General features: G+C 43.9%; 1 protein-coding gene across 1 annotated transcript in view; it reads right to left on the minus strand.

The window, feature by feature from the left end:
* Positions 1-4,974: 4,974 nt before the first annotated feature.
* Positions 4,975-25,853, minus strand: part of GFRA4 (GDNF family receptor alpha 4) — a 103,715-nt gene continuing 82,836 nt past the window's right edge. Inside the window, exons 5-8 of the mRNA XM_039368368.1 lie at positions 21,592-21,704; positions 17,894-18,028; positions 14,107-14,264; positions 4,975-6,293 (exon numbers count right to left, since the gene is read on the minus strand). Coding sequence (XP_039224302.1) covers positions 6,150-6,293; positions 14,107-14,264; positions 17,894-18,028; positions 21,592-21,704 — 550 coding nt within the window. The 3' untranslated portion in view covers positions 4,975-6,149. The remainder of the gene's footprint in view (positions 6,294-14,106; positions 14,265-17,893; positions 18,029-21,591; positions 21,705-25,853) is intronic.

A 25,853-nucleotide genomic window follows, 5' to 3' on the forward strand; every position in this document is an offset into this window, starting at 1 on the left:
CTCTCAACCTTTTTAATGCCACGACCCCCAACCGGTCGTAAGTCGAGGACTACTCAACCGGTCGTAAGTCGAGGACTACTCAACTGGTGCAGCACCGTTTGCAGACTGGGACTTTTGGCGGGCTCAGCAGGGCAGAGACAGCCTGGACAATTCCTATTGGCTTTTGAAAGCCAATAGAATTAGACTCTATTCAAGAGAGTCTATTCTATTGGCTTTCAAAAGCCAATAGAATAAAAGGGAGTGGCACAGCTAAGGAAAAGGGGGAAAAAAATGGCGGACTGCGTTGTTTGGCGACCCCCATGAAATGGTCGTTCGACCCCAAATGGGGTCCCGACCCACTGGTGGAGAACCACTGCATTAGACTCACTTTTTTTTCTTCAGTTTATTTGTGTCCTCCTTCTCATTGTAAAAAAGTTGGTCACCTTACGATTTATTTGTGTATTCAGTTCACATGGCCTTCATTTCTCTATCCAAAGCTACTCTAATGTAGCTTACGATGTAGGAAAAATATATTGGGCAAAAGTATAAATATAGATGTCCGGGGGTCTTCACACTTGGCCCTTTTAAGACTTCCACAAGGACTTCCAGAGGTGAAAGTTGAGGTCCTCCAGCCCTTCTCCTGGGCAGTCTTTTAGGGGACATTTTACACACACACACACACACACACACACACACACACACACACACACACACACCAAAAGGAGAGAAGACAGCTCCCTGACCCCCCCCCCACTCCACCCCAAGGCCCGCCACACCCAAGGATGATGAGGCTCCCCTGAGCAAGCAGCACAGATCGAATAGAGGAAAAATGCACATTGTCTTTATTTCCAGGTACAATTTGTCAGAATACAGATACATACAGAAAGAACAGGTGAGACCCCCCCCCAAAGTATGACCAACACGAGTGTAAACCCCAACAGTCTTTGAGTGCTTTCCTCGCCACAAAGGACTTTTTTTTTTCCTATGCCTTGGTTTATTGCAGAGATAAGTCTATCTGCAAACCAGGTTTTCTGCTGGTCTGTCCCGTTACTCTGCCTCTGGGAATGTGGGGTAAACACGACCAGGGAAAGACAAAAAAGTGGGAATATTGGGAAGGCTTGTCTTCTTGACGGCTGTTTGCAACCCAGACCCTACTTGAAGCATTCGCCCCGATTTCCTGGATCCAAGGAGGACGGGGAAGAGACGGGCCCTATTCACACAACCTCTTTAACCAGGTCAGTGACACGCTCCGCAACCTCTGCAGGCGCTCGGTTGGCTGCAACGTGGGTCATTGATTGTGAGGACTCAACTTGTGAGTTCTGAGTACTTGGCAAAGCCCCCAAATTCAGGATCTGGGTTACGCCGGTTGTGTGAATACAGTTACGTTGAGGCTGCAGCCCTTGTCAGTTTTTGACCGATGAGAGAATGAAATTCATTTTGGTAAATATGGATGCAGCACCCTTTAAAAAAAGATGGGGGGTCCATTGTTATCGGGAGGCCTCATTTTATTTTGGGGTTGAGCAGATTTATAAGCCACTTTGCTCTAAGAAACTGCACACAGGTACTAATTATGACTCGGTTTCCCTTATGTCTTAAGAGCTGAATCTGATTTCCTGCCCCCTCCCCAAGGAATCAGGGCAGATTTAACTTGTGGTTCTTCATCAAACTTGAAAGATGTAAGGCTGGGGTATCCAACCTTGGCAACTTTTAAGACTTCAACTCCCAGAATTCCCCTGCCAAAAATTCTGGGGAATTCTGGGAATTGATATTCACAAGTCTTTAAAAGTTGCCCTAAAAGAGTATTAAAAAAAACCCACTAGCAGTGCATTTTCCCCCTCCATATGTAAAAGCAACCATATTTTCTTGGTAAAAATAAAACCAGTTACAAATCTGGGGGGGAAAAAGGTTCATAAGGATAAAATAAAATAATTATTTACTTAATTCATTTATTAGATGTATATCCTGCCTTTTATGCTTTATTATGACTTTATAGGTATCCCTTTAACTTTCTGCATTCCCCCCCCCCTTTCCTAACCGACCTACAATTTGAGGATACGGGTGAATCCTTAATTCACAACCACCGCTGAGCGAGCCCAAAATTTCCGTGGCTTGGTCGTTAAGTGAGTTTTGCCTCATTTTACGACCTTTCTCACCAGTGAATCGCTGCGGTTGTTTAAATTAGCCACACGGTTGTTAAGTGAATCAGGGCTTCCCCCATTGACTTTGCTTGTCAGAAGGACGCAAAAGGGGATCACGTGACACACCCACACACCCACACACCCACACCCCAGGAGACAAGGAGAAACTTTGGTGCAAAATGCAAAAAGCAAAAAAAAAGCGGGGGTGGGAGGGGCCTTTGATTGCAGTTTTATCTATCATCATGGTCTTTTTTTGATACTTCCCGCCCCCACTTGGAGACCCCTCCCAAGACCTAACTGGTGGGTTCCTTTTAAAAAGGTGATTGATTTTTTCCTGCCCAAGAAGGGGGGGGGTTGGTCTAGAAGACCTCCAAGGTCCCTTCCAACTCTATCATTCTATTCCATTCTAATTTGGCAAAACGCACACCCTTGTAAAACCCAGATGGGTTTCTTTTAATATCCCGGCGGGCAAGAAGAATTTTATTATCGGTCATTTAAAACAGGTAGAGTGAGAGAGACCGATTCTGTTTTTAATCGATCTGAAGCTTGCTGCATTAAAGAAACGGATTGTTAACAGGATCGGTGTTTGCGAATTATAACCCATTAAGGAAACGTCGGGGGTTTTTTTGCGCAAACCTTTTAAGGGAAGAGTGGACGTGTGTGATTTTTCGGTGAATAAAACTGCTGATCGAAAGTTTTAGCTGAGCCAAGGTTATTATTAAGAATGTCATACATAAAGCCTTTGGATTTTATTCATTCGACTAAAGTGGTACGGTAGTAAACAAAAAACAAAAACCCAGAATATTTGGTAGTTTGGATGTTTATCTTTGGATAAGGTGAAAACAAAACAAAACAAAACAAACCCAATAGTAGAAGCAAAGCGTAATGTAGTTATTCCATTAGTGTTACGTTTGCTCCAAGTTGGGGCTTACTTTTTAGTTATCCTAAGGGTAATTTTTATTTATTGGTTAGGCTGGCTTTAAACTCATTCTGATCTGGCTTTTTTTATTTTAAGGGACGCATTCCTCAATCTCGTGCGTTGCAGGGCAGAAGATCAGAAGGAGTCGTGAAATGCTACAGTCTTCTTTCTAAAGCAGTCTCCATGTCGTTCATTCCCGGCTTGGACTGGACCCTGATGAAGATTTTTCCTTCGACATGCTTTTTGTTCGAGACAATGGGATGGGCTTAGGGAGCAAGGAAGTTGACTTAAACGTACGGGAGGTTTTTAAAAAGAGACTTGTCTCCAATCGTACAGGGTCTCTTGCTTGAGCCGGGGGTTGGACTAGAAGGCCCCCCGAGGTCCCTTTCAGCTTTATTCCGATGGATTGATTGAAGTGCAGGAGAGATATTTTATAGCAGAGTTTTTTCAGCCTGGGCCATTTTAAAACGATGTTTTTTCAAGCTTGGTCACTTGAAGATATGTGGACCAACTCCCAGAATTCCCCAGCCAGCCACGGCTGGATGGGGAATTCTGGGAATTGAAGTCCGCAAAGAGCTTCTGTTTTGCCGAAAAGAACACCCACCATAACACAGACTGTGAAGGAAGGCGAATAGGAGCAGTTCTCCATTTACAACCGTTCATTTAGTGACCGTTCAAAGTTACAACGGCACTGAAAAAAGGGACTTTTGAGCGTTTTTCACATTTACGACCGTTACAGCCTCCCCGTGGTCACGTGATCAAAGTTCAGAGGCTTGGCAACTGGCATGTACTTATGACGGTTGCAGTGTCCCGGAGTCACATGATCCCCTTTTGCGACCTTCAGACAAGCAACATCAATGGGGAAGCCAGATTCACTTAACGACCGTGTTCCTCACTTCACAACTGCCGTGATTTGCTTAACAACGGTGGAAAGAAAGGCCGTAAAATGGGAGCAGAACTCCCTTTAATGGCCGTCTCGCTTAGCGACTGATATTTTGGGCTCGGTGGTCGTAACTCGAGGATGACCCGTACTGTATGTAAAATTAGCGGACTCTTAACAGCCCTAATCCACCTCTGATCATATCTGCTTTTTAATTTTTTTTATTATGTTTCTATTTTTAATGCTTTTATTTGTAACGCTGGTCTGCGACCGTCATAAAAAATGGATTGATGGCAAACATTTGGCAAGAGTGTATGTGGTGCCATCGCGGAGACACAACAGAGGCCTCTAAAGTAGGATTTTGTGCGCTGGTGTCCCGGCAAAGTGGGACTGCTATCGCCCGGCCCCATTTTGCTGTGGACACCTCCCCCCCACCTCACATTCACACGGAGCTGTTGAATACCGCAAAAACGAGGACCCAGGTTTGTGTAAAACAATGCAAAATGAATATTTCTGGCTGTGTTGAGGGAGTTCTTTACGTCGCGCACCGAGCGTCGAATGATGTAGTGAAAGACAACGCGGCGGCCATTTTGCTTCGTTTGAACCCATCGGCAACATTCAAACCTTACCACGGCCGCCTCGCATTGCGAGGGTACCACACTCCATCTAGCGCAATTGCTGTGTCTGCCACATTTCTAAAGCAAGTTTGATTTTTTTTCCCCGCCCTTTTAAGAAGGACATCGTTCTCTGCACACACACACACACCCATGCAGCAGCAGAGTCCCGGAGATGAAGCCTCAGAGCGATTTCCCAGAGATGGAGAAAGACCCCCCCCCATCATATAATCTCATCCCCCCCCCTCGGTTCCAAAGGCCGAATAACTCCAAGCTAGAATAGCGATGATCGGAATGTGGTGATGGGGCATCGTGACGACTATCAATTGCTGCCGTGAATAGCAGCCAAGACACATTTCCCAGCAGGATTGAACACCACCGTTGTGTAGCTCCGTTGGTGCTTCTGAGCCTCCTGGTGAGGTCGGGGTGTGTGTGTGTGTGTGTGTGTGTGTGTGTGTGTGTGTGTGTTTGTGTGTGTGCAGGGGCTGTGAATCAGCAGGGATCAATCGTTTGCCACGGATGGAACATCTGTTCTCGTTTAATCGTTTAGTCTCAGCTCAAAGCACTGCCCTTCTCCGGGAAGACCCCTTAAGCTGAACGGCGTGGTGATTTTTGTCGAGAAACACAACTCTTGCTTTGAAACCCATGTTGCTATCAACAAAGGTTGGGTCGACCATGATGGGTTTGCTTTTGGAGCCCCAACCTTTCAAAAATGGGTGGAGACCTACGTGGGACGTGTCCGTCTCGTGGAGACTTATACGTGAGATGTCCGTCTCGTGGAGACCTAGTGTGAGATGTCCATCCTGCACACTCTTTTGAGAGGTTTCACCCCCCCCCCACGGTCTTGTCCCACCACACCACACGTCAACCCCGTAGGGGAATTTTCAGTTCCTATACAAAGCTGTCATGGTGAAGAACCTCAACTGACCCCAACTGATGCGTTGCCCATAAGAAGGGTGGGCAATTTCCGTCTGTAGTGAAGGCCCACTGAATCCCACCAAGAACCACGTTTCAAAAGCTGGTCCCTAGTTTCTGATTCTCACTAGACCACTCCAGTGGAAGGTCCTTCTGCTTGGGTTGTGGTTGAGCCTCGCTCGACTTAAATTAAAATCACTCAACCTTTATGAAAAACAAGGGGGCTAGGTAGAGTTTTGATACCACACGTTGATGTGGGGGGAGCAGTCTTCCCACACCAAGCGTGGAGAAGGTGGATCCCAACCTGGTTTCAGAAGGTTTTCCCAGAGGACAGATCTTCTCGTTCTCAGGTGAGACTGCTTCATTGCACCAAAAAAAGGAGAGGCAGCTTTGACTCATTGGTCAAAGATGAAGAAAAGACGCTCGTGTGGATTGGTTTCTGTTTGTGGCTTCAGCACATCTGCGGGATTTCTTGAAGATGTTCAGGGTTGACTCTTTCCCTGGATGGCCCACTCTTGCGCTCCAGAAAGACGTTCACAGACCAGCTCATGGGATGAGGATTTCTTTCCTCTTCTCTTGCTACAAAGTCGATGAGGAGGAAGATGGCGGTGGGTGGGACCACCCTCCTGGAGTCCCAAGTTGGAAAAATCGAAGACCAAGCAGGCCCCCTCAATGGGCAGTCTTGAGCAAGGCCTCAGTCTGGTTCACATAGCCACCAGGAGGACAGTACTGGTGGCCGTGCAGCTCCACACCATCATCCAGAGGTTAAGGGTCAATGCCAGGGCGGAGTCGGACGCTCCAGGTCCAAGGTGGGACGCATCGCGCAACGGCTTCTCTTCTGCAGACACCTAGAACAACAAGCAGAGTGACGGTGAGCGTGAGGAGATGGGACTCGCCGTGGGGGTGAAGGATGAAGCAAAGATCAAGAAGACGGAGAGGGAACCACCCACCGACAGGAGGGACGTTCAGAAGGAGTGTTGGAAAATATGGCCGAATTACAACGGTTCTTTTAGTGACCGTCCAAAGTTACAACAGCACTGCAAAAAGTGACTCCATGCCGATTTTCACCCTCAAAACCGTTGCAGCGTCCCCCCAGGGTCACATGTGGAATAGAATGGAAAGGAACAGAACTGAATAGATGATAGACCAGCGGTTCTCAACCTGTGGGTTGGGACCCCATTTGGGGTCGAACGACCATTTCACGGGGGTCGCCAAACAAGGCTGTCTGCCATTTCCCCCCCCCCTTTTCTTTGGCCACGCCCCTGGCACCCGGTGATGTATAAGTGGTTGGGGGTCACCACAACATGGGGAACTGTATTATGGGGTCGCGGCATTAGAAAGGTTGAGAACCACTGTGATAGACAGAATAATACAGCGTAGAATAGAACAGAACAGAGAATAAAGAACAGAACAGAAAGGATAGGATAGGATAGGATAGGATAGGATAGGATAGGAAAGATTAGATAGATAGATAGATAGATAGATAGATAGATAGATAGATAGATAGATAGATAGATAGATAGATGGATGGATGGATGGATGGATGGATGGATGGATGGATGGATGGATGGATCGATGGATGGATCGATGGATGGGTGGATGGGATGGAGGATAGGATAGGATAGGATAGGAAAGATTAGATAGATAGATAGATAGATAGATAGATAGATAGATAGATAGATAGATAGATAGATAGGAGGGAGGATAGGATAGGATAGGATAGGATAGGAAAGAGATAGATAGATAGATAGATAGATAGATAGATAGATAGATAGATAGATAGATAGATAGGAGGGAGGATAGGATAGGAAAGATATAGATAGATAAATAGATAGATAGATAGATAGATAGATAGATAGATAGATAGATAGATAGATAGATAGATAGATAGATGGATGGATCGATGGATGGGTGGATGGGATGGAGGATAGGATAGGATAGGATAGGATAGGAAAGAGATAGGTAGATAGGAAGGAAGGAAGGAAGGAAGGAAGGAAGGAAGGAAGGAAGGAAGGAAGGAAAGGGTAGGATAAGGTAAGGTAAGGTAGGACAGAAGAGAAGAATAGACTATATTAGACTAGAATAAGACAGGATAGGATAGAATAGCTGATAGATTAAGGGTCTTCAAACTTGGCCCTTTTAGGACTTGTGGACTTCAACTCCCAGAATTACTCAGCCAGCATGCCTGGCTGAGGAATTCTGGGAGTTGAAGTCCACAAGTCCTAAAAGGGCCAAGTTTGAAGACCCCTGTGATAGATAGGCTAATACAATGCAGAATAGAACTGAATAGAGAACAGAGAACAGAAAACAGAGAATAGAAGAGGAAAAAATACTCCATTTGGCCAAGTGTGATTAGCACACATGGAATTTCTCGCCAGCGCAAAAGAGAAGATAGAGGAATCCTGCCTTGTCTTCAATTTACAACCAATCGTTTAGTTTAGTGGCTGTTCGAAGTTACGACGCCACCCAAAATAGTGACTTAGGACCGTTTTTCACACTTACGACCGTCGCAGCCTCCCCCAGGGGCACGTGATCAAAATTCAGACGCTCGGCCACTGACTCGGATTCATGACGGTTCCAGAATCCGGGGGGGGGGGTCACGCCATCCCCTTTTCGCGGCCGTCTGACAATGGGGGAAGCCAGAGTCACTTAACCACTGTGTCCCTGACTTAACACCTGTGGGGATTCGCTTCGCAACGGTGGCAAGAACGGTTGTAAAATGGGGCAAAACTCCCGTAAGCAGTCTCTCCCTTAACAACGTAATTTTGGGGCCCAATTGCGGTCGTTAAGTCAAGGAGTCTGTCTAGTTTCTCCCGCTCTTGAAAACAGGCAAGAAGTGAGCTCCGATATCCAGCTTCTCTGGTTGGAACCGGGGAAGGGATTTATTGTTCCTTTGAAATTGGCTTAGCGCCTTTCTTTTCTTTTAATCCGGATCGCCTCCGGACTCCACCAGGAGTTCGATGCGGTTAGCAAACTTCACCTGGAGGGAGTGAAGCTCTAGCAGCAACAACATTGCGTTATACACACCGGGCTTGGCGGCGTTTGCAGTTCTTTCAAGAAACGGAGAGGATTACATCTCTCTTTGTGTTTGTGTGTGTTTATTTTATTTTTCAGAAATAGGATAAGGTGCCCGTGTGTTGCAGAAGAGCTGAACACCAGAGAATTTGGATTTAATTCCCAGCATTTAACGTTAACTTGGATGCCACCCGGAGCCCAGCTCTGAGGCAGATGGGCAGTTAAGAAGTGTGAGATGTAAATAAGTTGAAACAACTTTGAGACGGTTTGTAAGGAAATCTGCTCTGCGACCCCTTTTATCTTAACATTTTTAGCTTCATGCCTCAGTTTTATACAAATAATATCCTGTGGGTTTTTAAATTAATAAATTTATTTTTTTGATCCTAGAGATAGAGCTTGGAGTGGAAACAAGAGGGACAATAAAATTCCGTATTATTCTATTAGCTTTGACTCGTGAGTTCGGTTTTCCTGTTTTTTGTTTTTTGTTTTCCTTTGAACGGTGTGTTCAATGGTTTTCGTTGCAACGAATAATTAACTTGGACCGACAATCGCTGGGTAGAAATAAAGGCATGAACCGTAAGTTTATTTTTTTTTCATTCCTGTTCTTTTTTTGTTTTGCGCTTTCTATCTTTTTTGTTGCTGTTGTTTTGGTTTTGTATACTTTTACCGTATTGAAAAATGCTAATGACCTTCTAATGAAAATGTATTTAAAAGAGAAAAAAAAAAAAAAAGAAAAAGAAGCTTTGGAGAAAGCAGAGCTCGGAAGCTTTCTGGGAGCAACAGAAGAACGAGAGATCAAACCGATGTTTGATGGCAAGGAAATAAATAAATATGGTGGAGGAGATTTCTGGAGCTGAAGTTTACGGACGCCATAAAAGAGCAGCTCCTCTCAGCAGCAAGGAGATGGGGAACAGACAAAGGGGAAAACCAAAGGGCTAACTTTATGCCCTGGACACACGCCAAAAGAGACCGTGAGCCAAAAGTTGCTGTCCATTATACCTGAGCTGCAATACCATGGTCTGTCCCCAGAGAGCAGCAGAGGGTAAAAGGTGCTTCTCTTTGCTGCCACCCAGAGGTCATTAGAATAGAATAGAATAGAATAGAATAGAATAGAATAGAATAGAATAGAATAGAATAGAATAGAATAGAATAGAGAATGGAATGGATATAGAATAGAATAGAATAGAATAGAATAGAATAGAATAGAATAGAATGGATATAGAATAGAATAGAGTAGAGTAGAGTAGAGTAGAGTAGAGTAGAATAGAATAGAATAGAATAGAACAGAACAATAGAATAGAGAATGGAATGGATATAGAATAGAATAGAATAGAGAATGGAATGGATATAGAATAGAATAGAATAGAACAGAACAGAATAGAATAGAATGGATATAGAATAGAATAAAATAGAGTAGAGTAGAGTAGAATAGAATAGAACAGAACAATAGAATAGAGAATGGAATGGATATAATAATAATAATAATAATAATAGTAAAGTTGGAAGGGACCTTGGAGGTCATCTAGTCCAACCCCCTGCTCGGGCAGGAAACCCTACACCATTTCGGACAAATGGCTGTCCAGTCTCTTCTTAAAAACTTCCAGTGTTGGAGCATTTACTGCTTCTGGAGGCAAGCTGTTCCACTGATTAATTGTTCTCACTGTCAGGAAGTTTCTCCTTAGTTCTAGGTTGCTTCTCTCCTTGATTAGTTTCCACCCGTTGCTTCTTGTCCTGCCTTCAGGTGCTTTGGAAAATAGCTTAATTCCCTCTTCTTTATGGCAGCCCCTGAGATATTGGAATACTGCTATCATGTCCCCCCTTGTCCTTCTCTTCGTTAAACTAGACATACCCAATTCTCGCAACCGTTCCTTATATGTTTTAGCCTCCAGTCCCCTAATCATCTTTGTTGCTCTTCTCTGTACTCTTTCTAGAGTCTCAACATCTTTTTTACATCGTGGTGACCAAAACTGAATGCAGTATTCCAAGTGTGGCCTTACCAAGGCATTGAAGAGTGGTATTAATATAGATATAGAATAGAATAGAATAGAGAATGGAATGGATATAGAATAGAATAGAATAGAATAGAATAGAATAGAATAGAATAGAGAATGGAATGGATACAGAATAGAATAGAATAGAGAATGGAATGGATATAGAATAGAATAGAATAGAATAGAATAGAATAGAGAATGGAATGGATATAGAATAGAATAGAATAGAATAGAATAGAATAGAATAGAATAGAATAGAATAGAATAGAATAGAAAATGGAATGGATATAGAATAGAATAGAATAGAATAGAATAGAATAGAATAGAATAGAATAGAATGGATATAGAATAGAATAGAATAGAATAGAGAATGGAATGGATATAGAATAGAATAGAATAGAATAGAATAGAATAGAATAGAATAGAACAGAGTAGAGTAGAGTAAGTAGAGTAGAATAGAACAGAACAATAGAATAGAGAATGGATATAGAATAGAATAGAATAGAATAGAATAGAATAGAATAGAATAGAATAGAATAGAATAGAATAGAAGCTGGAAGGGACCTTGGAGGTCTTCTAGTCCAGCCCTCTGTTCAAGCAGGAGAACCTGTCCTATACCACCTCAGAGTGACTGTTTAGCCCCTTCTTAAAAGTCTCCAGTGATGGAGCACCCACGATTTCTGGTGGCAAGCAGTTCCACTGGTTAATTGTCCTCACTGTCAGGAAGTTTCTCCTTAATTCCAGGTTGCTTCTCTCTTTGATCAGTTTCCAACCATTGTTTCTCGTCCTGCCCTCTGGTGCTTTGGAGAACAACCTGACCCCCTCTGCCTTGTGGCAGCCCCTCAGATACCGGAACACTGCTATCATGTCTCCCCTGTGTCTTCTTTTCTTTAGACCAGCCAATCCCAAGTCCCGCAGCCGTTCTTCGTAGGTTTTAGTCTCCAGGCCTTGGATCACCTTAGTTACTCTTCTCTGAATTTTTTCCATACTCTCAACATCTTTTTTGTGATATGGTGACCCAAATTGGCTGCAGTATTCGAGGTGTGGCCTCACTAGGGTTTTATAAAGCGATGCTAATACTTTGTGTGATCTTGATTCTATGCTTATTTATACAACCCAGGATTGTATTAGCTTTTTTGGCTGCTGCTGCACACTGTGGCTTATAGTTAACTGGTCGTCCACTAGGACTCCAAGGTCCCTCTCACAGTTGCTGTTTTTCAGCCGGGTCTCGCCTAGTCTGTATTTGTGCCTTTGGTTTTTCCTGCCTAAGTGTAAGACTTTGCTTTTCTCCTTTCTTTCTTTCTTTCTTTCTTTCTTTCTTTCTTTCTTTCTTTCTTTCTTTCCTTTCTTTCTTTCTTTCCTTCTTTTTCTTTCTTTCTTTCCTTCCTTCCTTCTTTCTTTTTTTCCTTTCTTCCTTCTTTCTTTTTCCTTTCTTCCTTCTTTCTGTTTCTTTCTTTCTTTCTTTCTTTCTTTCTTTCTTTCTTTCTTTCTTTCTTCCCTTTCTTTCTTTTTCTCTTTCTCCTGCCCTCTTCTCATTTTTCCTTCCTTCCTTCCTTCCTTCCTTCCTTCCTTCCTTCCTTCCTTCCTTCTTCCCTCCCTCCCAACATTTTGAGGGACGCACCAAGATAAGAAAGAAAGGTAAAACCAAGAGAACACGCTGGCTGACTTTGCCTATTTGCTAATTCCCCCACATCCAAATTATAGACTGCAGCCTTCAGTTCTGATGCTATTGACTGCTTTTATTACAGGGTATTATTCTGCTTAAAAAGAAAAAAGAAAGCTGGAGGATCCATGTTCTTTAACGCTGGGTGCTCGAATGCTCTGATGTTTTCAGTTTTATTTGTTGGGATGCTGCCCACGAGAAGGACCCCCTGACGTTTGTGTGACTTTTCGCAAGCAGCTTTTAATAGGGATTAGAAAGCAATTAGGAGGAAATTGAGGTTGATTACAAGGGATATAATCAGGTTCACCAAAAAGAAATCCACTGGCTAGGGGGCAGCTTGTTACGGAGGAGGGGAGCAAAAGACAATGGCTGGACAGCCTCACTTCTCCCAAGGGCAGGAAAACAGTGCCTACCCGGAGACCTCCGTAGCCTGCAGGAATGGAGGATGCTTTGAAGCTGAGAATATCAATTTACCTTGATGGTAGGTAGGTAGGTAGGTAGATGATAGACAGACAGACAGACAGACAGAGATAGCTAGATAGATGAGAGATGATATTAAGATAAGATAAGATGATAAGATAAGATAAGATAAGATAGGATGGATGGATGGATGGATGATAGATGATAGATAAGATAGATAGAGCTAGATAGATGATAAAGATAGATAGATAGACAGATAGATAAGATAGACAGATAAGATAGATAGATAAGATAGACAGATAAGATAAGACAGATAGATAAGATAGATAAGACAGAGATAGATAAATAGATGATAAGATAGATAGATAGATAGATAGATGAGATAGACAGATAAGATAAGATAAGATATAGATAGATAGATAGATAGATAGATAGATAGATAGATAGATAGATAGGAAGAAAGGTAGGTAAGTAGGTAGGTAGGTAGATGAAATGATAGATAAGACAGACAGACAGACACAGACAGATAGATAGATGTGAGACAGGTAGATAAGAGACAGATAAGATAGAGATAGATAGATAGATAGATAGATAGATAGATAGATAGATAGATAGGAAGAAAGGTAGGTAAGTAGGTAGGTAGATAGATGAGATGATAGATAAGATAGACAGAGAGACAGACACAGACAGATAGATAGATAGATGTGAGACAGGTAGACAGAGCTAGATAGATGATAGATAGACAGATAGATAAGATAAGATAAGATAAGATAAGATAAGATGATAGATAGATAGATAGATAGATAGATAGATAGATAGATAGATAGATAGATAGATAGATAGATAGATAGATAGGAAGGTAGGTAAGTAGGTAGGTAGGTAGATGAATGATAGATAAAACAGACAGAGAGACACAGACAGATAGCTAGATAGATGTGAGACAGGTAGACAGAGCTAGATAGACAAATAGATGAAAGATAAAGATAGACAGATATAGATGAGATGATAGATAAGAAAGAATTATAAATAGACAGATAGCTAAACAAGATAGAAGAGAAAAAGATAGATGAAAGAAAGAAGAGATAGAAGAAATAGAAAGATAGATAATGACAGATGATAGAAATAAGAGCTTGGAAGAACGGTAGATAAGATGATAGATACATAGAAAGTGTTGTAGTAACTTTCAACGGTCACTAAAGTAATAGTTATCAGTTGAGGACTTCCTGTGTTGAACTCTCACCCTTTTCTTGGAAAGCTGGTCAAAGACCGTAAGAAAGAGTCTTGATTTTGACATCGAAGCCGTGCTCTTCTCTTCCGCTTGCACATTCAAGGGCCAGATTTAATCGGGTCTGCTCAGCATTGGATCACTCCTCCCCGTGGCTGTGTTCACACAACCCCCCCACCAACCAATGAACCCCTTCCCTGACCCGTCTAACCCACATGAATTGCGTTCCCACAACCAAACCACAAAGCCAGGCTTGACAAAACGGAGCCTTGGGTACAAACGCAGCCCAAAGATCTGAAAACATCCGGTGGGTCGGTCCCAAAGTGGGCCCGTGTCCTTTGGTCTACCTTGGTGGGTTCCAGCTGTTCCAGGATGTTCTCCTGGTGGGTGGCAGACACTTTATCGGTGTTTCTCTCCTGCTTTCTCATCTGGGTGGTGGGCGAGGTGGACGGACTGGAGGCGGCGCTCAGATACGTCCTGTTGTCAAAGGCCTGGATGGCATTTTCTGAAAGGAAGGAAAAAGGGATGTGTGAGAGACACACAACCATCACACCCCCAGCTGGAATCAGTTGTGCATCCAGTTTGGCTCGCCGCGTTGCAAGAAAGATGCTGAGATCTTTGGAAAGAGTGCAGAGAAGATCTGAAGACTAAAACATACGAAGAACAGTTGCAAGACTTGGGTGTGTCTAGTCTAGTGAGAAGGAGGACTAGGGGGGGACAGGATAGCAATATTCCAGTATTTGAGGGGCTGCCCCAAAGAAGAGGAGGGGGTCAACTTATTTTCCAGAGCTCCTGAAGGCAGGATAAGAAACAATGGATGGAAACAAATCAAGGAGAGAAACAACTTGGAACTAAGGAGAAACTTCCTAGCAATGAGGACAATTAACCAGTGGAACAGCTTGCCACCAGCTGTTGTGGGTGCTCCATCACTGGAGGCTTTTAAGAAGAGACTGGACAGCCACTTGTCTGGAATGGTAGAGGATTTCATGTCTAAGCAGGGGGTTGGACTAGAAGACCTCTAAGGTCCCTTCCAAGTCTATTCTGAATGGAATCTTTACACTTCATGAAGGGTGGGGGTTGAGGGTATGGAGGCTGAATGATCCTTTCACACAGAAAGCTAGCATTTCTGGGAAATGGGCTAGTGCTTCTCCTTGAGGAGCTAGATAGAAAGACCAGCTAGATAAGGAGACCAATTTCCATAAATACATTGTATATAGCAGGGGTCTTCAAACTTGGCCCTTTAATGACTTGTGGACTTCAACTCCCAGAATTCCTCAGCCAGGCACACCAGCTGAGGGATTCTGGGAGTTGAAGTCCACCAGTCATCAAAGGGCCAAGTTTGAAGACATTTGATATAGACCAGTGATTCTCAACCTTTCTAATGCCGTGACCCCATAATACAGTTCCCCATGTTGTGGTGACCCCCAAGTGGGTGTGGCCACCAATAAGAGGGAGTAGGACAGCTATGGAAAAGGGAAAAAAATGGCGGACAGCATGGTTTGGTGACCCCCGTAAAATGGTCATTTGACCCCAAATGGGGTCCCGACCCACAGGTTGAGAACCACTGATATAGACTTTAAGAGAAGTGGACTTCAACTCCCAGAATTCCTCAGCCAGCATGCCTGGCTGAGGGATTCTGGGAGTTAAAATGCACCAGTCATCAAAGGGCCAAGTGAAGACATCTGATATAGACTTTAAGAGGAGTGGACTTCAACTCCCAGAATTCCTCAGCCAGTGTGCCTGGCTGAGGGATTCTGGGAGTTGAAGTCCACCAGTCATCAAATGGCCAAGTTTGAAGACCCCTGATATAGACTTTAAGAGGAGTGGACTTCAACTCCCAGAATTCCTCAGCCAGCGTGCCTGGCTGAGGGATTCTGGGAGTTGAAGTCCACAGATCATCAAAGGGCCATGTTTGAAGAGCCCTGGTCTATGGGATAACAGAATTGGAAGGGACCTTGAAGGTTCTCTAGTCCAACTCCCTGCTCTGGCTGGAGCCACTATAGTATTTCAGACAAATGGCTGTCCATTTCTTGAAAACGTCCAGTGATGAAACATCCACATCTGGTGGCAATCTGTTCCACTGGTTAATTGTTCTCACTGTCAGGAAATTTCTCCTTAGTTCTACATGGGGTCTCTCCTTGATTTCAGGTTGTCCTTGACTTATGACAGTAGAGCCCAAAATTTATATTGCTAAGCAAGTCGGTCGCTAAGTGAGTTTTGCCCCATTTTAATAACCTTTCTCACCTCACTTGTTAAGTGAATCACTGCAGCTGTTAAGTTAGCTACACGGTTGTTAAGTGGATCTGGCTTCTGACTTTGCTTGTCAAGAGGTCGCAAAAGGCGGGGTCAGAAGAGCCCAGGGACACTGTAAACCAGTGTTTCTCAACCTTGACCATTTTAAGGCATGTGGACTTCAACTCCCAGAATTCCACAGCCAGCACTGCTGGCTGTGGAATTCTGGGAGTTGAAGTCCACATGCCTTAAAATGGTCAAGGTTGAGAAACACTGCTTGTAAACCGTCATAAATAGGAGTCACTTGCCAAGCTTCCGAATTTGGATCACGTGACCCTGGGGATGCTGCAACGGTCGTTAAGTGTGAAAAACGGTCCTAAGTCACTTTTTTCCAGTGCCGTTGTAACTTCTGAACGGTCACTAAATGAACTGTTGTAAATCAAGGACCAGTTGTAGTTCCCATCCCTCACTTATGGAAAGCTGCTCAAAAAGGGACAGCCAGCCTGTCTGGGTGGCAAAGTGACACACACACACACACACACTGAAGATGCTGAGACTAGCCTGGTGTCCTTCCGGCTTCAATCCCATCACCTTGCCTTGAGGCTGGATCGTTTGGCATCCTCAATGGGCTTTGATGGATGGAGACTTACTCCCCTCTGGGATGAGGCTGTCGTCCCCCCACCTTACAAGGCTCTCTTCTTTCATCCTCAAGGAGACATCGGACATTTGTTGAAGCACACACACTCGTGCTCTCTCCAAAGACCTGGTCTGAATAAGCATCAGGACTCACTGCAGACCTGGCAATAAATCTCCCCTCTTAGGAGAAAGGAGGAGGAGGAGGAGGAGGGGGAGGAGGAGGAGGAGGAAAAGAAAGAAAGAAAGAAAGAAAGAAAGAAAGAAAGAAAGAAAGAAGAAAGGAAGAAAGAAAGAAAGAAAGAAAGAAAGAAAGAAAGAAAGAAAGAGAAAGGATGGATGGAAGGAAGAAAGAAAGAAAGAAAGAAAAAGAAAGAAAGAGAAAGAAAGAAAGAAAGAAAGAAAGAAAGAAAGAAAGAAAGAAAGAAAAAAAGAAAGAAGAAAAAGAAAGGAAGGATGAATGGATGGATGGAAGGAAGGAAGGAAGAAACAAAGAAAGAGGAAGGAAGGAAGGGAAGAGGGGGGAGAAGAAGAAGGAGGAGGAGGAGAAGAAGGAGAAGAAGAAGAAGAAGAAGAAGAAGAAGAAGAAGAAGAAGAAGAAGAAGAAGAAGAAGAAGAAGAAGAAGAAGAAGAAGAAGAAGAAGAAGAAGAAGAAGAAGAAGTGATGAAATGCACCACAAATGTAATAAAAGTAGAGGGTGGTGTCCTTCATGCTGTCTGAGCTTTGTTGTTTTCTTGCAGATATTTCATTAGCCAACTATGGAACATCATCAGTTGTAGAAGGGAGTGGGGTTTGTGAGGAAGAGGAGGAGGAGAAAGAGAAAGAGGAGGAGGGGGATGATTGTGAGGTCCTTAATGCTGTCTCACCTTGTTGGTTTTCTTGTAGACCTTTCATGACCCAACTAGGTCACATCATCAGTGCTAGAAGGGGGGAGGGTTGCAGAGGAGAGGAGGAGGAGGGGGAGGAAGAGGAGGAGGAGGAGGAGGAAGACTGTAGGGTCCTTGGTGCTCTCTGAGCTGGGTGGTTTTTGTAGACCTTTCATGACCCAACTAGGTCACATCATCAGTGCTAGAAGGGAGTGGGCTTTGCTTTCTCTTTATAGACTAGCGGCTTGCCCTCTCCGTCTAGTCGCAGGGAAAGACAGCCAAAAGAAAAGGCCCTTTGGAAAGGCCCAAACGTCCCCCCACCAGCCGCCAAGGACCGCAGTCCCAAGCAAGGCGCCTCCTCCACCGAACCGTCTCCGACGCGCTCAGCGAGGCAACACTTACGGAGGCAGAGATTGTCGGTGAAAAGGTGCAGGAAGCGCTCACACTCTTCCTGCCGGTTCCCGCTGGCGTTGCAAGTGCACCAGGGCGCAATGTTGGCGGTCGAGTTGTCGATGTAGTTGGGCGTGATGGTGCTGCCTGCCGAGGGGAGGGAAGGAATAGAGAGCGTCTCTGAGGAAGCAAGGAAAACTTTTCCACGTTTTTTTTCCCTCCCCCCAACGGGGCAACTTGAAGACTTGCGGACTTCAACTCCCAGAATTCCCCAGCCAGCCGTGGCTGGCTGGGGAATTCTGGGAGTTGAAGTCCACGTCTCTTCAAGCGACCGAGCTTGAAAAAAAAAACATCATTATGAAATGGCCGAGGCTGAAAAACTCCTCTGTAAAATACCTCTCCTGCACGTCAATCAATCCATCAGAGTAGAGCCGGAAGGGGCCTCGGAGGTCATCTAGTCCAACCCCCTGCTCAAGCAGGAGGCCCTTTGCCATTTCAGACAAATGGCTGCCCAATCTCTTCTTAAAAACCTTCAGTACATTTAAGTCAATTTCCTTGCACCCTAACCCAGGGGTAGGCAACCTTGGCCCTTTTACGACTCGTGGACTTCAACTCCCAGAATTCCTGAGCCAGCCATGCTGAGGGGAAAGGGAGAGGTTTCCAAGCTGAGCCCTGCTGGCTCAGGAGTTCTGGGAGTTGAAGTCCACAGGTCATAAAGCGGCCTAGGCCTAGGCCAGAGGTAGGCAACCTTGTCTCTTTTATGACTCGTGGACTTCAACTCCCAGAATTCCTGAGCCAGCATGAGGGAACTATGGCCCCTTCATGACTTGTGGACTTCAACTCCCAGAATTCCTGAGACAGCCATGCTGAGGGGAAAGGGAGAGGTGTCCAAGCTGAGCCATGCTGGTTCAGGAATTCTGGGAGTTGAAGTCCATGAGTCATAAAAGAGCCAAGGTTGCCCACCCCTGGCCTAGGCCTAGGCCGCTTTATGACTGGGGGACTTCAACTCCCAGAATTCCTGAGCCAGCAAACTTGGGCTAATCAGCAGTTCGCAGCTGTTGTGGCTAGGCCAGGGGTAGGCAACCTTGGCTTTTTTTATGACTCGTGGACTTCAACTCCCAGAATTCCTGAGCCAGCATGGCTCAGCTTGGAAACCTCTCCCTTTCCCCTCAGCATGGCTGGCTCAGGAATTCTGGGAGTTGAAGTCCACCCATCTTAAAATGGCCCAAGTTGAGAAACATTGCTATACAGGTAGACCTCAATTTATGACCGTTCAAAGTTACAACGGCATTGAAAAAAGTGACTTATGACTGTTTTTCACAGTTATGACCGTTACAGCTTCCTCTGTGGTCCCGTGATCAAATTCAGACACTTGGGTCACTAACTCGTATTTATGACGGTTGCAATGTCCCGTGGTCACGTGATCCACTTTTGCGATCTTCTGACAAGCAAAGTCAATGGGCAAGCTGGATTCACTTAATGTCTGTAGCTAGAAAGGTCGTAAAGTGAGGCAAAACTCACAAGAACTGGCTCACTTAGCAACATCAATTTTGGGCTCAATTTTGGTGATACGTTGAGGTCTACCTGTACAACGGGTTTTAAGAAAAACCTTTCATTTTATTACCAACCTGGAAAAAAATTAGACTTTGTTTTTTTTTCAAAAGCACAGAACAAACTAGAAACGTCGGAATGAAGGATTAAAAAATAAAACCCAAAACCGAAAAAGAAAATTGTATAAACATTCTAAGCCTGTTACTTAGCTTTAAAATATTTAACAGTATCCTGTAGGAAGATTTCTAGTGAAAAAAGAGAAGATGGCGTTATGAATTCCAGGCAAACAGAAGCAGATTGCAGCTTTTTTGGAAGAGTGGAAAATAATCTCTTTGCAAAAAAAGAGGGATAAGTTACTATTTTTTTTAAATGGGGGTTATATTTTTATAAATACTGCAAATTGCCAGGGCGTACATTAAGGGGAAGTTTCATTTTTTCCTTTTAATATGCAAAAACAAGGAACAATACCACGGAGACCTTAGTTTTAAGTATTAAGCTTAAGATAGAAATCTTTAGCATAAAATAAATAATTTAACATTATGTGGCAGTTGTTTATCGGTGCCACACTCGATTTTAGATGTAAAAAAGCTAAGCAACCTTTGGCTTATCAACATTAATATTTTAGAAATCTTAGTTAACATTGATATAAATCTGTTTTCTTTAGTTTTAAAGGTTAAAGGGTTCTAAATCATCAGAGTGTTAACAATCTCCAGTCCCCCTGGTCTAAATACCACTGTATCCGAAGAATGCAATGTATTATTCATATTTCACTTTTTAAAAAAATGGATATATTACACATGGCCTGAATCCAAACCTTAATATTTGGAATAATAATACTTTCCCAATTATCAACATAATTCTCTTAGTAATTACTATGCCTGATGTAGCCAAACTTCCTCAGCAAAGATTGTATTTTACAGTTTCTGAATATAATCCAACCTAAAATTAACATATTTATCACTAAAAATTTTCCCATTATCTATCATCCATCTATATCTATCTATCTGTCTATCCATCTATTTGTATATCTGTTTGTCTATCATCTATCTATCTATCTATCTATCTATCTATCTATCTATCATCTATCTATCTCATCTATCTATTAACCATCCATCTATTCATCCATCTGTCTATCTATCTATCTATCTATCTATCTATCTATCTATCTATCTATCTATCTCATCTATCTATTATCCATCCATCCATCCATCTTCTGTCTATCTATCTATCTATCTATCTATCTATCTATCTATCTATCTATCTATCTATCTATCTATCTATCTATCTATTAATGTATCTTAGAATAAAATAGAGCTGGAAGAAACCTTAGAGGTCATCTAGTCCAACTCCCTGCTCAAGCAGGAGACCCTATACCATTTCGGCTGTCCAGTCTCTTCTTTAAAACTTCCAGTGTTGGAGCATTCACTGCTTCTGGAGGCAGGTTGTTCCACTGGTTAATTGTTCTAACTGTCAGGAAGTTTCTCCTTAGTTCTAGGTTGCTTCTCTCCTTGATGATTTTCCATCCGTTGCTTCTTGTCCTGCCTTCAGGCGCTTTGGAGAAGAGCATGACTCCCTCTTCTTTGGGGCAGCCCCTGAGATACAGGAACACTGCTATACTGTCCCCCCTCATTCTTCTCTTCATTAAACTAGACATCCCCAATTCCAGCAACCGTTCCTTCTATGTTTTAGCCTCCAGTCCCCTAATCATCCTTGTTGCTCTTCTCTGCACTCTTTCCAGAGTCTCAACATCTTTTTTACATCATGGCGACCAAAACTGGATGCAGCACTCCAGGTGTGGCCTTACACTTGTAGCGTAGAGAGAGGTTTTCCAGACAGATAATGAAAATAAAGCCCTGGAAGGCAAATTGTCCTCCTGGGGGCTTCTCTTGGGATTAGTGGCCTCCGCAGAGGTGGGTCTGTTCAAATGGGCAAGATGGCGGATGCATCGTGAGCTGCATCCGCCATTTTGCCCACTTCACCCACATTCCTGCTGGAGGATTTTGCGGGGCATCGGAAGAGCGGCCTGCCAAGAGACCGTTGACTTCCAGAACAGAAGCTTCTGCCATGAGCAATTAAACCGACGCATTAAATAACTAAATAAATGCAAAATCTCCCCGCCGTTCTCGAGAGCATTAGAATAAAGACAGCCCCCCCCCTACCTATGATGCCAGTGTAGGCCAATAAACAGGCGGCGTAGTTTTCCTTCTGGCATCCGGTTCCTGAGGGGAGTCCAGAGGGCTGGCAGTTGACCTGGAACTCAGCATAGCGAGATCTAGGAGAGAGGAAGGGGGGCAAATGGGACGCCGTTAAGGGCCGGGTGGAGTCGCTGGTCCTGGCTGGCAGGGCACAAAAGGGAGGGAGGGGAAAACGTGGGAATGGGGCAGGATGGATGGAGGGAGGGATGGAAAATAGATGGTTGAAAGATAGATAGATAGATAGATAGATAGATAGATAGATAGATAGATAGATAGATAGATAGACAGATAGACATAGATATAGATAGATAGACAAGACAGACTGATTGACAAAGAGATAGATAGACAGATATAGATAGATAGATAGATAGATAGATAGATAGACAGACATATAGATAGATAGATGACAGACAGATATATATAGATAGATATAGATAGACATAGATAGATAGATGATAGATAGATAGAGAAGCAGACTGATTGACAGACAGACAGATAGATATAGATAGATAGATAGATAGACATAGATAGATAGATATAGATAGATAGATAGATAGATAGATAGATAGACAGACATAGATATAGATAGACAAGACAGAGACAGATAGACAGATATATAGATAGATATAGATAGATATAGACATAGATACTTAGATAGATAGAGATGATAGATAGATAGATAGATGACAGATAGACAGACAGACATAGACATAGATAGATAGACAAGACAGACTGATTGACAAAGAGATAGATAGATATAGATAGATAGATAGATAGATAGATAGATAGATAGATAGACATATAGATAGATAGACATATAGATAGATAGATGACAGACAGATATATATAGATAGATATAGATAGACATAGATAGATAGATAGATGATAGATAGAGAAACAGACTGATTGACAGACAGATATAGATAGACAGATATAGATAGATAGATAGATAGATAGACATAGATATAGATAGACAAGACAGAGACAGATAGATATATAGATAGATATAGATAGATATAGACATAGATACTTAGATAGATAGATAGAGATGATTAGATAGATAGATAGATAGATAGATAGATAGATAGACAGACAGACAGACAGATATAGAAATAGATAGGGTTTCCTGCCTGAGCAGAATATTCTATTCTATTCTATTCTATTCTATTCTATTCTATTCTATAAAAGATAGATAGATAATAGAAGAGAAAGAAAGAAAGAAAGAAAGAAAGAAAGAAAGAAAGAAAGAAAGAAAGAAAGAAAGAAAGAAAGAAAAAGATACAGCATAGAACTGCAGTGGGTGATTTCTACCTTTGTTTGCAACCAGGACATTCCTAATCTGTTCTCCTTCCATATCAAAGCACGCACACCTGCCACTCAAAAAGCTAGGATAAAAAAAACCCAGTCTTCATTTATTTATTAAACATCAGCCAAGATCAAAACAGTTAACAAGTGAAAAAAGGGATGAAAGGCATGCTAAAACCCAGAGGCAGAGAAATGCGAACAACAGAATTTTACATTATTTATATTTATATTTCCATTTATCAAAGGGAGACAAAACTTTTCCAGAGCCACTGGAAAGCCTGGCCAGCAGAAGAAAAGAGATGGAAAGAGGCAACACAAGGTGATCTTTGCCTTAATAATCTGTATCAACCATTTGGGGCAACTCCTAGAAGACATGTGGACTTCAACTCCCAGAATTCCCCAGTCAGCCTTGCTGACTGGGGAATTCTGGGAGTTGAAGTCCACAGGTCATAAAAGGGCCAAGTTTGAAGACCCCTGCTCTAATCTTATCAAGCATTTGGGCCAGCTCCCAGAAGACTTGTGGACTTGCAGACGTTTCATGACCCACCTAGGTAATATCATCAGTGCTAGAAGGGAGAAAGATTTGTGGACAGGAGGAAGAAGGAGAAGGAGAAAGAGGAGAAGGAGAAGGAGAAGAAGGAGGGTCTTTTGTGCTCTCTGAGCTGGGTGGTTTTCTTGCAGACATTTCATGACCCAGCTAGGTAACGTCATCAGTGCTAGAAGGGAGTGGAATTGTGGGGAGGAGCAGGAGGCAGAGGAGGAGGCAGAGGAGGACGACTCAGGGATCCTTGATGCTCTCCGAGCTTGGTGGTTTTCTTGCAAACGTCTCATGACCCAACTAGGTAACACCATCAGTGCAAGAAGGGAGAAAGATTTGTGGACAGGAGGAAGAAGGAGAAGGAGAAAGAGGAGAAGGAGAAGGAGAAGAAGGAGGGTCTTTTGTGCTCTCTGAGCTGGGTGGTTTTGTTGCAGATGTTTCATGACCCAGCTAGGTAATGTCATCAGTGCTAGAAGGGAGTGGGATTGTGCCGAGGAGCAGGAGCAGAGGAAGAGGAGGAGGAGGAAGAAGACTCAGGGATTCTTGATGCTCTCCGAGCTTGGTGGTTTTCTTGCAGACGTCTCATGACCCAACTAGGTGACATCATCAGTGCAAGAAAGGAGTGGCTTCGCTCTCTTTTTACCTAGTAGTGGTTTGCTCCCTCAGTGCTGATGGGAGTGTTCAGCAGGCACCATCAGAAACACCCCCCAAGCCAGGACAAGCCACCAGCTACTTGCATGTATCCAGACAGACAAACCCACTTCCTTCTAGCCCTGATGATGTGACGTAGTTGGGTCAATCAGAGACGCCACTTCATGGGCTCCGGATCACCTTGGGGTCCCCAGGCCTGTGGGCAGAACGAGGTCTTATCTCCGCAGGGATGACATTCCACAAGGAAGGAGCCACCACGGAGACGGCCCTTTCTCTGGGTTCCACCAGATGGAGTCCCTTAAAAGGGGGATCCCTAACACCCCTTGCCTGCCTTCTCCGCTAGGTCAGGGAGACGTAACTAGAAAAAGACGGTCGTTCAAATAACTTGGTTCCAAGCCAGGCAGAGCTTTCGAAGGTGACAGCTTCACCTTGAATTGGATCCGGAAGCAAAATGGCAGCCGATGCATTTTCCGCAGGAGATGTAACACCTGATTACAGATTTACCTGTGTTCCCGTGTAAGCCGCCTCTCTCTGCAGCAGAAAAAAAGCTTGACGTAAGTCTAACGAACGTGGTCGTAAGTCGAGGAATAAAGACCCTCGTTGTTTTTTTTTATCGGCAGAGAAGGCAAAATTTTGGCCTAACAGGGAGGCTATAAAGACGCGGCTGATGGTTGGGAAATTCAGGGTTGCCAATCAGCCATTCTCTGCAGACGAAAGCCGGAAAGGGTTTATTTCTCGCGAGGCAGGAAAGCCTATCGTCCCCAGCCATCGGTGCCCCTTACGAGGAACGTACCTAGGGTGACTTTGGCCCTAGCCTGGCAAGTTGCTTTCCAGCTCTGCAGCTGGTTGTGTGAAGGCAAGGACAAAGCAACACAACCTCCTGCCTCTTTGCTTTCTCTGCACGCCAGCGGTTCTGAATCCCCCTTTTCTGCTACAGCCAACAACATCCTTCATGGCTGATGCTGTTTTCGGGTGTCTGGGTGTGTGTGTCTGTCTCTCTGTGTGTGTGTGTGTGTGCGCAAAACCCACTGTGTAAAAAAATAAACATGGGCCCCAAGCACTGGAGAGCTGTGATGGCGAGGAGAGTAGCAACATATGGTCCAGGGCCAGAATTAAAAAGGTGTCGAGAATCCTTGCCAGAGTTGAAGCAGGATTGTAGAGAGGTTCCTATTTGCTAACACTTGGCCTGCAAGCGGATCTGATCCAGGGGTGAAGGCAGACTGGGAGACTGGGAGTTCTAGTCCCGCCTTAGCCATGAAAGTCGGCTGGGTGCCTTTGGGCCAATCACCAGGTGACAGTGAGTTCTAGTCCCGCCTTAGCCATGAAAGTCAAATTGGGTGCCTTTGAGCCAATCACCAGGTGACAGTGAGTTCTAGTCCCGCCTTAGCCATGAAAGTCAAATTGGGTGTCTTTGGGCCAATCACCAGGTGACAGTGAGTTCTAGTCCCGCCTTAGCCATGAAAGTCAAATTGGGTGCCTTTGGGCCAATCACCAGGTGACAGTGAGTTCTAGTCCCGCCTTAGTCATGAAAGTCAAATTGGGTGCCTTTGGGCCAATCACCAGGTGACAGTGAGTTCTAGTCCCGCCTTAGCCATGAAAGTCAAATTGGGTGCCTTTGGGCCAATCACCAGGTGACAGTGAGTTCTAGTCCCGCCTTAGCCATGAAAGTCAACTGGGTGCTTTTGGGCCAATCACCAGGTGACAGTGAGTTCTAGTCCCGCCTTAGCCATGA

This window comes from Crotalus tigris, unplaced genomic scaffold (assembly GCF_016545835.1).
Source record: "Crotalus tigris isolate CLP2741 ecotype Arizona unplaced genomic scaffold, ASM1654583v1 scf7180000020772.1195989, whole genome shotgun sequence".
NCBI classification, from domain to species: domain Eukaryota; kingdom Metazoa; phylum Chordata; class Lepidosauria; order Squamata; family Viperidae; genus Crotalus; species Crotalus tigris.